Below are 11909 nucleotides of genomic sequence, written 5' to 3' on the forward strand. Positions count from 1 at the left end.
AACACAACCATAATTATTAAAGTGATAATATCTGATATGTTATTTATTATATATAATTTTATTATATAATTATATGCATAAATAAATATTATGGCCATCTTATGATTAAATAAAGACAACAATTATATGTAAAAATGGGGAAAAATGGGATCCACTACATGTGTTACAATTAAATATTTTATTGCAAAATTATTAACTTTTATCTGTGTGGATAAAATGATCATTGGTGAAATAATTACAAGTGAAATAATCCTGTCTATAATAATATTATTAACAAATAATAACCTGTAAAAATAATACCAAAATCACGTGATTAAAAATCTTTACTACTATTGGAACTTTTTTGATTATATATATTAAACCAATTTTGTTTTAATATTTTTGTTTTCTTAATTAAAATAAACAAAATAATTAATAAAAATTCTCAGAATATTTAATATTTTTCAAATGACTTAAATGACAGGTCATTTGAGTTGCAAATGACAAATGACAAATGACTTGTCATTTGAGTCATTTGTTCATTACAAGTCATTTGCTGAACACTGTTTTATTGTATATTATTAATATATATATTATATAAAATGTGTAAATTTATTTATGATAAAATACGGATATCGAATACTGAATATATTATCAATGTAAATTACTCTTGTTATAATTGGATTGCCGCGGATTTTTAAGCGATCAATGTCTAAATTTCCGTTGACAAAGCGCACAGTGGCTTAGCGGAATATGAGGTGGGATGTGATTTTAACAATCAACTAATTGATCTTTCTACGCGATAATTATATTAATATATATTGTCTAATGTAAATCTATATAATTAAATAAAAAAAAAAGTTTTCGAATATTCGAAAACAATTATTCCTAAAAAATGAAAGAAATGTTTAATTAGTAAAAAAATAAAAAAAGATGGTAAAGTTTCGCAATGAAACTTACCATTTTAAATTCTAACGCTCCTAATCGACACCTCGGAAGCCCTGAACCTATAAAAATAAAAAAAAACATTAGACAATGTTTTAAACTAAAAAAAATAAAGTTTCGTAATACGAAACTTACAATCCAATCAATCCAATTATCCCAAGTACCCGAAGCCTACAAAAATAAAAAAGAAAACATTAGTAATAATATTAAAAAATTGATAAAGTATCGCAACATTTTGTTGCGAAACTTACCTATCACCATCCGGAATTCAAAATATCCTGAAGCCTAAATAAAAAAATAAAGATAATGGAATGTTAATAACCTTAATTAAAAAAAATAAAAAAATGGAAGTTTCGTAACGAAAAAATGTTACGAAACCTACCATTTTATATTTCCAGAAACCAAACCTGCAAAAAAAGAAATGAAACGTTTAGTTAAACGTTTCTTAAAGAAAGAATTAAAAAAAAACTTACCGTTTTCCAAAATTCCAAATCCGGAAATCGAACCTACAAAAAATAAAAGAAACGTTCGGTTAGAACGTTTCTTAAAGAAAAAAAGATAAAAACGAAAGTTTCTTACGAAACTTACCGTTTAAAGTCCCTCTTCTTAAATTTCCCGAAACCTAAAAAAGAATAAAGGAAACGTTAGTAAGAGTTTTCTAATAAAATAAAAAAAATATTATTAAGTTTCGTAACGAAACGAAACGTTACAAAACTTACCCAACAGTTCGTCCATTTTGAACTCTCCGATCCTACAAAATGGATAAAGGAAACGTTTAGTAAACGTTTCCTAATAAAAAATTAAAAAAAAAATTAAAAAATTACCCTTCGAAACTTACAATATCCAAGATCCGAAGTTGAACACGCCGAAGGTCCTACACAAAGAAAATATAGGAAACGTTAGAAACGTTTCCTTATAAAAAAAAATGAAAATTTTTTTTTTAAAAAGTTTCAAAGCAAAATGCTTCGAAACTTACCCTTTTCCCGGCCGTTTCCCAAAAAGAGACCTACAAAAAAAAATAAGATAAACATTAGAAACGTTTTCTTATAAAAAAAAATGAAAACAATTTTTTTTTAAAAGTTTCAAAGCGTAAAATTACGCTTTGAAACTTACTCTTTTTCCCGTTTCCCAAAAAAAAGACCTACAAAAAGAATTTAAAGAAACGTTAGTAAACGTTTCTTAAAAAAAAAATATTAAAGAATAAAGTTTCGCAACGTTTCGTTGCGAAACTCACCATTTCGTCTACCCGAAAAACCCGTAGACCTACAAAAATAAGAAGAGGAGAAACGTTAGTAAAGCGTTTCTTAAAAAAAAAATTAAAACAATAAAGTTTCGCAACGGACTCACCTATTCTACCCAAAGTCGAAATCCCGTTTAGAAAACGTCTAGGAATTCGCAGACCTAAAAAAGAAAGAAAAATGAAACGTTAGTCACGTTTCGTTAAAAAAAAATGAAAAGACAAATAATAACTCAAAAGCGTTAAAAAGCGTTTCGTTAAAAAAAAGAAAAAATAAAAAAATTGGAACGTTAACCAGCGTTCCATTAAAAAAATAAAAAAAATTATATTACGAAACGTTAAAAAGCGTTTAGATTAAAAAAGAAAATCGGAGCGTTAGCGGCGTTTGATTAAAAAAATGAAAAAAAGTTAATACTTGAAAACGTTAAAAAAAGCGTTGAACAAAAAAAAATGTAAGCTAGAAACGTTGTAAGCGTTATTAAAAATGAAAAAAAGTTATTAGCGAAAGCGTTAAAAAAAGCGTTTCGTTAAAAAAAATGAAATAAAAAAAACAATCGGAGCGTTATCCACGTTAGATTAAAATTTTTTAAAAAAACAATATTTGAACGTTTTTTAAGCGTTCCGATTAAAAATGAAATAAAAAAATTAAGAAAATGGAGCGTTAGCCGAACGTTCGATTAAAAAACAATATTTCAAGAGCGTTTTTCGCGTTCGATTAAAAATTAAAAAAATAATAAATCGGAGCGTTAGCAAAAGCGTTCCGATTAAAGAAATTTTTTTTAAAAAAAAACAATATTTGAACATTTTTCAACGTTCGATTAAAAATGAAATAAAAAAATTAATCGGAACGTTAACGTCATTAAAAAAAACAATATTTCGTTAACGTTTTCAACGCCTGATCAAAAAAAAATAAAAATAATAAATTTCGAACGTTTTCAAACGCCTCGATTAAAGAATAAAAAAAACAATATTTCTTAAAAAATGAAATAAAAAAATTAATCGAACGTTAGCTAACGCTCCGATTAAAGAAATCAATATTTGAACGTTTTAACGCTTAACGATTGATGAAATAAAAAAATTAATCGAACGTTAGCCAACGTTCCGTTAAAGAATTAAAAAAATAATATTTCGAACGTTAACGTTCATTAAAAATGAAAGAAAAATAATCAGAAAGTAGCCCGTTCCGTTAAAAAAAAAAAAAAAAAAAAAAAAAAAAAAAAAAAAAAAAAAAAAAAAAGAAAAAAAATAAAAAATAATCAACGCTTCGCAGACGAAATTTAAAAAATTTAAACGCAGCGTTACCGATTAAAAAAATTAAAAAAAAGAATAATATTTGAAACGTTACTAAAAAAGCGTTTCGTTAAAAAATGAAAGAGTAGTTTCGCAATGTTTCGTTGCGAAACTTACCAGAAGTTTGATACCTTCCAACTTTTTTCCGTATAAGGCTCATATCTCAGGAATTAATAACCTTATATTACGGAATTTACAGAGTTTTTACATGAATAACGGATAAAACTTTTTATAGGATGAAGGGGAAAACGAAAGGGTTATGGGAAAATGAAAGGGAAGGAGAGAACGAAGGGGAGAACGAAAGTGTAATAGGAAAACGAAAGGGAAGGGGAGAATGAAAGGGTTATGGGAAAACGAATGGGAAGGGGATAACGAAAGTGTAATAGGAAAACGAAAGGGAAGGGGAGAATGAAAGGGTTATGGGAAAACGAATGGGAAGGGGATAACGAAAGGTAATGGGAAAAACGAAAGAGAAAAAGCAAAAAAAATTAAGCTTTGCTAAAAAAAGCTTAATTTTTTTTTTGCTATACCACAGTGGCGCAGTGGTAATTATTAATCCAGTATCACGTGACACACGTGATATATCATTACATAAAATACGTAATGCTTAATATTAATTTTAATAAATATTTATAATTGTACAATGGTTAGATCGTGAGATTTGATATATTAATAGTGTAATTGAGGTGAATCCGGTTCGGTTCCTAAGGTGAGTAAAAATAAATAAATTAATGTAATTTATTTAGTTGTGTTAATATACAGTGCGTTGAACTACACATTAGAGTTGAACGACGCGTATATTAACATTATGTGTTGGTATACTCCAGTATACGGGTGTTGATTAATATTGTAAAATGCGTTGAACAACTAGCTGGTGTTGATCAATGCGTATACTGGTGTGAATCAACACTTTTCAAACTTGCTGATGATACATTCTTATTATATTGCCAATAGTAGATCTGAATTACCTAATTATAGTAAAGATCGAACTGCTGATGAACTTTGCGCAATTTTAAATGATGCTAATCTTTGTGATGATGATGAATATGTTGATGATTATAACGAAGAGAAAATGATAAAGTTGGTGTCAAGTCCACCTGTTGATGATGATCGTGAACAAGTTCCATCTCAGAATTTGGAAATTTTACAAGTGCTAGATCTGGATTTAATGTTTAGAGATAATTTAACCGATAAGCAATTAGAATTAGATGGGATTGGATTTTATTCAAGAGTAAGAGTAACAAGACGATTTTGATCCAGATTTATTGGTTCAAAATTTTAATTCATAATTAATATAATTTTATGTAAATATGTAATAACGTTTAAATTAGTATAGTATTCATATATAATATAATTTTAGTTATAAATATTAATAAAATTTAGTAAAATAACATAAAGTTTCGGTTATATTTCGGTATATAAGTTTCGGGATAGTTTTGGGATAGTTTCGGGTTTCAGATTTCGGAAAATAAATGCATATTCTGAAACTAAGTTTCGGTATATACCTAAACCTAAAGGGTTTCAGGGAGTTTCGGTTTCATATCCCATGTTTAATTTCAACGCCATTTTGTAGTTTAAGTTAGTAACAATTAAACTATGTTGAGTTATTTTAAATATATGCATTCAAAATATTTTTATTAAATTTCTAATTTGGACAATTTTATTTGATGAATTGTTATGTCTCAAACCATACAAAAAAAATATAAAGGAAATATTAAAAGTATTTCCTTATAAAAATAAGAAATTTTTTTCAAAGCGAAATATTTCAAAACTTATTTTTTGTTATTTTTCTAAAAAAATTATAAAAAATATAAAAAAAAACGTTAGAATCATTTTCTTATAAAAAAAATGAAAATTTTTTTTTTTTGAAGTAAAATAAGACCCCGTCTACTATTAAAATAGGTTACTTTATGGTCTAAAGTAAGGTTTACATATAAAACTCTTTGAAGATCTTACTATAAAAAGAAATTTTATGTTACATTGTTATGATTTTTTTTCCTTTTTAGTCAATTAACCAATAGAATTTAAGCAAATCCTAAGGTAAGATTTCATATGAAAGTGAAATTTCTACTGGTAACATATCTTAGTAGTAGGTGGGGTCCTAATAGAATACTTTAAATTTATAATTTAAGAAATGAAAAAAATAAAACTCTAGAACTATTTACAGAAAATGTAAATAATTTGATAAATTTTGTGATATAATGTTAATTCTAAAAATATGAGCCTTTTGCAGAAAAAAATGGAATATAAAAAATGAAAAAATAAAAAGTAAAGGACAAAACAAAAAGATAAGAAGAGGAGAGAATGAAAAGAGAAGAATGAAATGAAAAGAAAAGAAAGAATAAAAAAAATTAAGATTTGTTAAAAAAAGCTTAATTTTTTTTGCTATACTGCAATCCACCTTGGTAATTATTAATCTAGTATCATGTAATACATGTGATATAGAGTACATTATATAAAACACATAATGCTTAATATTAATTTTAATAAATATATATATACTTAAATTAAATAGTACAGTGATTAGATTGTAAAATACGATATTGTAAGTTAAGATAACTAGCTCAATTTTTAAGGTGAGTAAAACAAATATTATATAAATACATATATATATTGTATATAAAAATAAATAAAATAAATACTGGTAATATTGTAAATTATGTTGAATATACCCAATCAGCATAATTTTACTAAATGATTTTAAAGGGACAATTTTTTGTATAACAATTAGCATAAGTTAAATTTTTATCAAAAGACTAAACAAATTTTATTTAATAATCAGTATTAGTTAATTTGTGATTATTGATTTTACCAATTTTTGCCATTGATTAAAAAATCTAATAATTTACATAACCAATCAACAAAAATCATTTTATAAGTTTTTAATAATTAATTCACATAACCAATTGGCAAAAATCATGCTAAAAGCTCTTAATGGTTAAAAGTTTTGATTTTGACTAGTGAAAATATGAAAGAATGTCTAGTTATAATATAGGATTTACTCTAAAAGTAAATAATATTTTTGATTTTTAATAAAGTTACTGATTTTTAAAGAAACAAATTTAGTTTGTACAAAGAACGAATTTATTTTAAACTAGAAATTCAAGTTTTTTATTTTAAATCCCTTACTGTATATAAATAAGTTTTTTCAGAATATTATTATATAATTAATAGAGTTGTGCAACTCAACAAATTTTCTATTCCATATGATCTAAAAGTATTTATCACTGGTATTACATCTTACTGCATTTTCACTGTTTATATTTATTTAAACTTTAAAGGACTTAGTTTTTTTTTTTACCACCAAAATTATTTTTTTCATATCCTTTTAAATGTTACCAGTTAATACATCAAATAAATTTTAATTATAAAAAGACAAATTTATTCTAAACTAGAAATCCAGCTTTTTTATCCTAAACCCCCTATATAAATAAGTTTTTTCAGAATAACCATTATGTAATTAATACAGTATAGAATAAGAACCCAGTCAAGCCGGTTAAATGATATTGAGTATGATATATATATATCATACTCAATAACTATATTAAGTCTATTTTAAGGACACTTTTTTATATAAATAATTAGTTTAAATAATTTCTATTAAATTTAATATTTTATTGGTTGACTGGTAATACGGGTTACCAATGACTTTTTCCCTTATATCATATAGCTTTTAAAACAACTTTTTTAAGCCGCAAAAAAAGTCGACCCAAATCACGTGTACATACTACATAAATCGCGTTTATTTATTTAAACACGTGATAAAAGATATACCGCGTTATTTCCTTTTATAATACGCGTTATTTACGTATAAAAAAAAATATTTAAATACACTTATCTTATTTCTTATTGATTAGATAGTTTTAAAGTTTGCAGAATGATTCCTATTCCTTCTATTCCTTCAAACACACCTTCTAGAGTTCATATTACAATTTACCAAGACGATGCTCCATCTTCACGCAAAAGTAACAAACGTATCCTCAGTGATGAAATGGATGTTACACCTCATAGTAGAAAAACTATGCGTAATCGCAGTCCCTCTCAAAGTCGAACTCCAATGAATTCACTTCGTATTTCTGGCAAACCTAGAGTTCCATTTTATGATAAAGTAAATTTAACACCTTATAATCCACACAAAGCCTTAATAAACAAGTCAAAGTCTACTTCTACGCCGAAAACTGCTAAAACCGTTACATTTAGCGATTCTCATACTACTTATGAAAACGAGGTTACTTCAGCAAATAAAAAATTCAAGAATGAGTCTGGTCAAGTCGTTAATATAGACTCTTATAGGAGAAGAATCGAACAACTTGAAGCCGAATTGAGGAACCAAATAGATGAAAATCAGAAACAAACCGAAGAAGTTCAGAAATACCGCCAAGAAATCGAGAGAGCGCTCGAAAGAGCTAAGTGTAGGTATTTGTTCATTAAGTGTTATTTGCTATTTAAACACCTCAATAATGTATTGTTTTTTGTTTGTAAGATGTGGCTTTAGGTTATAAAAACGAATTATATGGACCTGTTTATATCGATGGTGATCATAATTCTATTAATAAGTTATTGAGACACTTAGCCAAAGTTGTAGGTCAAGACGTCATTAATAGATTTAGAGAAGAAACTTTGGTTGATGATGAATTACCTGCACTTAATCAGATTATTGCATGGTTTGAAGAATCAGGTAATTTTTCGCTAATAAAATTAACTTTTCAATATATATTCATGACACAAGAAAAATTCTTATATAGGTTTCTTGAAGTATGAGGTTCTTAAAGAATTTCGTGCTGCAAAGATGATCTTGTCACTGGATCTAACTTATACGTTCGAAAACGTTAAGCGGGATAACAACAATATTTTCATTAAAAATAACTTGAAACCAATCGAAATCGAACCTCAAAAATTAAATCACCATATGCAGAATGCTAATCGATTGGTATCTGTGTTTGGCTTACCAAACGGCTTTAGATACTTAAAAGCATTGAAATTGAGCAATATGCCAATTAAGGATTCTTACTTTAACAATTTCCGGGGTCTAAGCCTGAATGAATTGGTTATTGACAATACTGGAATCGGGGACGAGGCATTGGCTTATCTTGTAGCACTAAAAGATAATTTGTGCCTTTTGAATATCACTGGAAATATGAAAATTACTGATGATTCTATATTTATTCTAGTTCTTTTCGAAAAATTGATGGTATTGCTCCTGGATGATACTTCTATTTCTATGGATGGAGTTCGCAAATTTGTTTCTATGACAGCCAGCATTGAGTTATCACAAATTTCTATCCCCTCATCATGCCGTAAATATCTTAATAAACGAAAAGAAATCTATTGTGTTGAACATAAACAAGGAATGAAAGTTGATCCATTAGAAGTTAAATTTATGAGTCTTTCAGAGATTCGTCGACAACTAATGTTCCATTATGAGGTTAATTCTAATATTAACATTGTTGGCTCTAAAGAAGAATTAGAAGAATTGTTGAGAGAGATTTTGAAACGGCGACGTGACGATGGAAAGGCTATGTTGTTGACTGGTGGGCGTGATTAATACACCAACGATACATTATAAAGAAATTATAATTCTAATGAATTTATTTGATCTAATAAGCACAAATGGATGTTATGTATGAGTTTTTAATGATGGTCTGTAAAATTGATGAAGATTATATGTAAAGTATCCGCCATTATCTTTTATCAATATCAAAAGTTAATTTACAAATTTCGATCTAGCTACATTATATACTACATTATTTTTTTTATTTTTTTTTTAACGAAATATAATTTTAATAATTCTCAAAATTACTTATTAATCCAGATAATGTATGAAAAGTTGTTCTTTATGATTATTATAATACAAATAAAGTTTAAACAAGAGATGGATGCATGCATTAATTTCTTGAAACTATAAACTATTTAAACCGAACTTTACTACTTATTCATTATCGACCCATGAACTAGCCAAATCACCAAAAAATGGCATCTCAAACCGTTCCAAAGAATCTCCATCCTTATAGGCTTGATAACTAGCAATATAATAAATAATATTTTAATAATCTTGTTTAATGAGTAAATAATAGTTAAACATGACAACCAACCCAAGGAAACAAATTAGTCCTATCTCTGTAAACAAAAGGGCCCAGCTTAGAACATTGGAAATAAGAATTATAATTAAATGGAAAAACTAAATAGAAAAACAAATAAAAATTATAAAATAATAAATCAATGAAATAAGAGGAAAAATACTACTAACAATTTTTACTTACAAAGATGGTTGCAAATAATATTGAAGACTATATAAGAGAGAAATCATTTAGATCAAACATCGTATTATTACTTAGAATAAACTGATTAAATTTTAATAAATATGAATACTTTACCTGCCACGCGTGAAATCGAACATAATCATTCTTTTGTTCTAAAATTAAGAGAAGAACACCTAAAAAACAAATCCATGAATTATTGTTTAAATTCATTGTTTCTTATAAATTACAGTTAAAATGCAAAAAGTTTTACCAGTTACGCAACCAAAAGCATAAGCCATAGCCGCTTCGATATCAACTCTAAAATAAAGAACAATAAATAACGAATAAGCATACTGTAATTTCATAAAGTAGTAATAGTGGAGTTACAACTTTGTATTACAATAAATTTCCTACCTTATTGGCAAATCTGTCTCATATTTATTAATTTTCATTTGGCCGTCGGGCAACTGTTCTGTTTGTCGATAAACTCCAGCAAAAGGGTTTGCAGAAGCAGAAGTTGACGCTGTTGTACTGCTAGCATATCGAACAGAATTACGGTTCAATTTTTGTTCATCGGGAGGTGGAGTATAAGGTGAGAAGGTAGACGGATTTTGATATGACATTGCCTCTTAAAAACTTGCAACTCGAAAAGGAAAAAAATATTTGTCTTGCGTTTAGAATAGATTCTGTTATTCTGCTTCTATTTATGGTGTATCACGTGTCATGACTCATGGCCGGTAATTTTTTAATGATTTAGTCCTCAGGCATTTACGTACAAGTTTGGAGATAAAACGATCGAAACTGCTATAGTTCATGAACTGGGTTAAAAATAGGATAGAATTTGTAGTTGATACTCAATTATAATTGGTTACCGAAGTATTACTATTAATCATTCCATTGTTGAACTAATAATTTAGATACTTTGAAAGTTGTTTTCATCGAAAGATTATCTATCGTCTTGATGATCTTACAAAGTCCTTTGGTTTGTATCACTTTCATCAAGGGGGACAACAAATTGATATAATCGAAAGACTATCACAAAAAAATATCGTTTAAAATTAAAAATGAAAGAAGAAATTTGATAATACATTTCATTAAGCATTTTATTGATTCAAATCTACACAGTGACTTGTGTCACGTGTGAAATTGACTTTATTATACAGTAGTTATTTTGTTCCATAATAAGTATGATATACATCCACCAAATTCTTTCCTCTAGATTTCGCAATTTCTGACGGTAATTTTTGACTATTCAAAGCTTCGAAAGTACATTTTATAACATTCATTCCATTGCACGAACCAAAAACTTTTGCGGAAAGATCTTGGATACCGATACATTTAGCAATTTCATGTATATAATGGTTACATCTTATACCAAACCCTAAAAAAAGAATAAAAACAGTAAATAAAAGAAAATTTCAATTCTTATTCTTATCTAACTTACCAGGAGGTCTGACCCATAATTTTATTGTTGTTCCATGAAATTTATGCTCTATATCATGATATAAAGTTCTATCATCATACCTTTCAAAATATCTTAAGCTTTTTATAGCCTTGTTAGTAGCTTTTTTGATAGCAGTTGGAACCTCATCATGTTTACCCTCTCCAAAACCGGCAACACCTTTACCATTGCCCACAACTACTAAAACATACATGCTAGGAATCCTGCCCTTCTCTGTTTGATTTATAACACGCTTTATAATAAGAGTTTTTTTCTGTAAATCACGAATTTCAGAAGGGGAAAGCCCAGTGACTGCTGATAATGCGTCAGTGTCATCGCTTTCGGTTTCCGGAGCAGTTATTACTACGGAAGGACGGGTTACTGGAAATGAAGGATCAATTATTGTTCCCGACACATCTAAAATTGGATCAAGTTTTGATATATCAGAAAGTCTGAATATGTCAAGTCCTCCTACACGAGGACGAAGCGGTCTACTAAATTTATCATTTTTATCTTTGTTAGTGTCTGTAGAAGTTGAAGTTGTTGAAAAAGCGCGTAGGTGATGAAGTATTAGATGTTTCTTGGGACTGTATTCATTAAATACAAAAGCATTATTTGCGACATTGATAAATGATTTACGTAAAGGAATTGGAAATTTTGCAACTAAGTTCATAGTATAGTAAGTGATCTTTAAAATGGTAAAATGTGGCTGATTTAATTTCTATGCATGATGACTTTTGTTTATACTATATGCGGGAATAGATATAAATAATTTTTT

At 27.5% G+C, this 11909-nt stretch overlaps 5 protein-coding genes across 5 annotated transcripts; 2 read left to right on the plus strand and 3 right to left on the minus strand.

Annotated features, from left to right (window-relative positions):
• Positions 1-959: 959 nt before the first annotated feature.
• On the minus strand, positions 960-2161 carry OCT59_000045 (uncharacterized protein; the record flags this gene model as incomplete). Its single annotated transcript, XM_066138561.1, has 10 exons — positions 960-986; positions 1060-1095; positions 1183-1209; positions 1307-1331; positions 1398-1430; positions 1644-1675; positions 1749-1798; positions 1901-1930; positions 2038-2065; positions 2159-2161. 10 exons carry the CDS (start codon positions 2159-2161, stop codon positions 960-962), a joined length of 291 nt encoding a protein of 96 aa, XP_065988044.1.
• A 2215-nt stretch (positions 2162-4376) lies between these two features.
• Positions 4377-4706, plus strand: OCT59_000046 (uncharacterized protein; the record flags this gene model as incomplete). Its single annotated transcript, XM_066138562.1, has 1 exon — positions 4377-4706. The coding sequence occupies one exon, from the start codon at positions 4377-4379 to the stop codon at positions 4704-4706; it is 330 nt and encodes a 109-aa protein (XP_065988045.1).
• Positions 4707-7324: 2618 nt separating this feature from the next.
• OCT59_000047 (uncharacterized protein) lies at positions 7325-9356 on the plus strand. Its single transcript, XM_025322364.2, has 4 exons — positions 7325-7863; positions 7935-8129; positions 8197-9117; positions 9264-9356. The coding sequence occupies exons 1-3, from the start codon at positions 7329-7331 to the stop codon at positions 8994-8996; spliced, it is 1530 nt and encodes a 509-aa protein (XP_025166449.2). The 5' UTR covers positions 7325-7328; the 3' UTR covers positions 8997-9117; positions 9264-9356.
• Positions 9177-10339, minus strand: OCT59_000048 (uncharacterized protein). The gene is made up of 6 exons (XM_025322365.2): positions 10105-10339; positions 9962-10008; positions 9826-9884; positions 9712-9738; positions 9544-9629; positions 9177-9471 (listed from the first exon to the last, which is right to left on the minus strand). Exons 1-6 carry the CDS (start codon positions 10311-10313, stop codon positions 9381-9383), a joined length of 519 nt encoding a protein of 172 aa, XP_025166450.1. The 5' UTR covers positions 10314-10339; the 3' UTR covers positions 9177-9380.
• Positions 10340-10752: 413 nt separating this feature from the next.
• OCT59_000049 (mitochondrial 37S ribosomal protein uS5m) lies at positions 10753-11804 on the minus strand (the record flags this gene model as incomplete). The annotated part of the gene is made up of 2 exons (XM_025322366.2): positions 10753-11071; positions 11135-11804. 2 exons carry the CDS (start codon positions 11802-11804, stop codon positions 10857-10859), a joined length of 885 nt encoding a protein of 294 aa, XP_025166451.1. The 3' UTR covers positions 10753-10856.
• Between the last annotated feature and the right edge of the window lie 105 nt (positions 11805-11909).

This window comes from Rhizophagus irregularis, chromosome 1 (assembly GCF_026210795.1).
Source record: "Rhizophagus irregularis chromosome 1, complete sequence".
Classification (NCBI taxonomy): Eukaryota; Fungi; Glomeromycota; class Glomeromycetes; order Glomerales; family Glomeraceae; genus Rhizophagus; species Rhizophagus irregularis.

What these genes read in the sequence shown, in the direction of transcription:
- OCT59_000047 (XM_025322364.2), top strand. Translation starts at nt 7,329, where the DNA reads ATGATTCCTATTCCTTCTATTCCTTCAAACACACCTTCTAGAGTTCAT. An exon ending in AGCGCTCGAAAGAGCTAAGT is followed by an intron (nt 7,864 to 7,934) that starts GTAGGTATTTGT and finishes TTTGTTTGTAAG; the next exon opens with ATGTGGCTTTAGGTTATAAA. An exon ending in TGCATGGTTTGAAGAATCAG is followed by an intron (nt 8,130 to 8,196) that starts GTAATTTTTCGC and finishes ATTCTTATATAG; the next exon opens with GTTTCTTGAAGTATGAGGTT.
- OCT59_000048 (XM_025322365.2), bottom strand. Translation starts at nt 10,313, where the DNA reads ATGTCATATCAAAATCCGTCTACCTTCTCACCTTATACTCCACCTCCC. An exon ending in TGCTTTTGGTTGCGTAACTG is followed by an intron (nt 9,885 to 9,961) that starts GTAAAACTTTTT and finishes TTTGTTTTTTAG; the next exon opens with GTGTTCTTCTCTTAATTTTA. An exon ending in TATTATTTGCAACCATCTTT is followed by an intron (nt 9,630 to 9,711) that starts GTAAGTAAAAAT and finishes TTTTCTATTTAG; the next exon opens with TTTTTCCATTTAATTATAAT.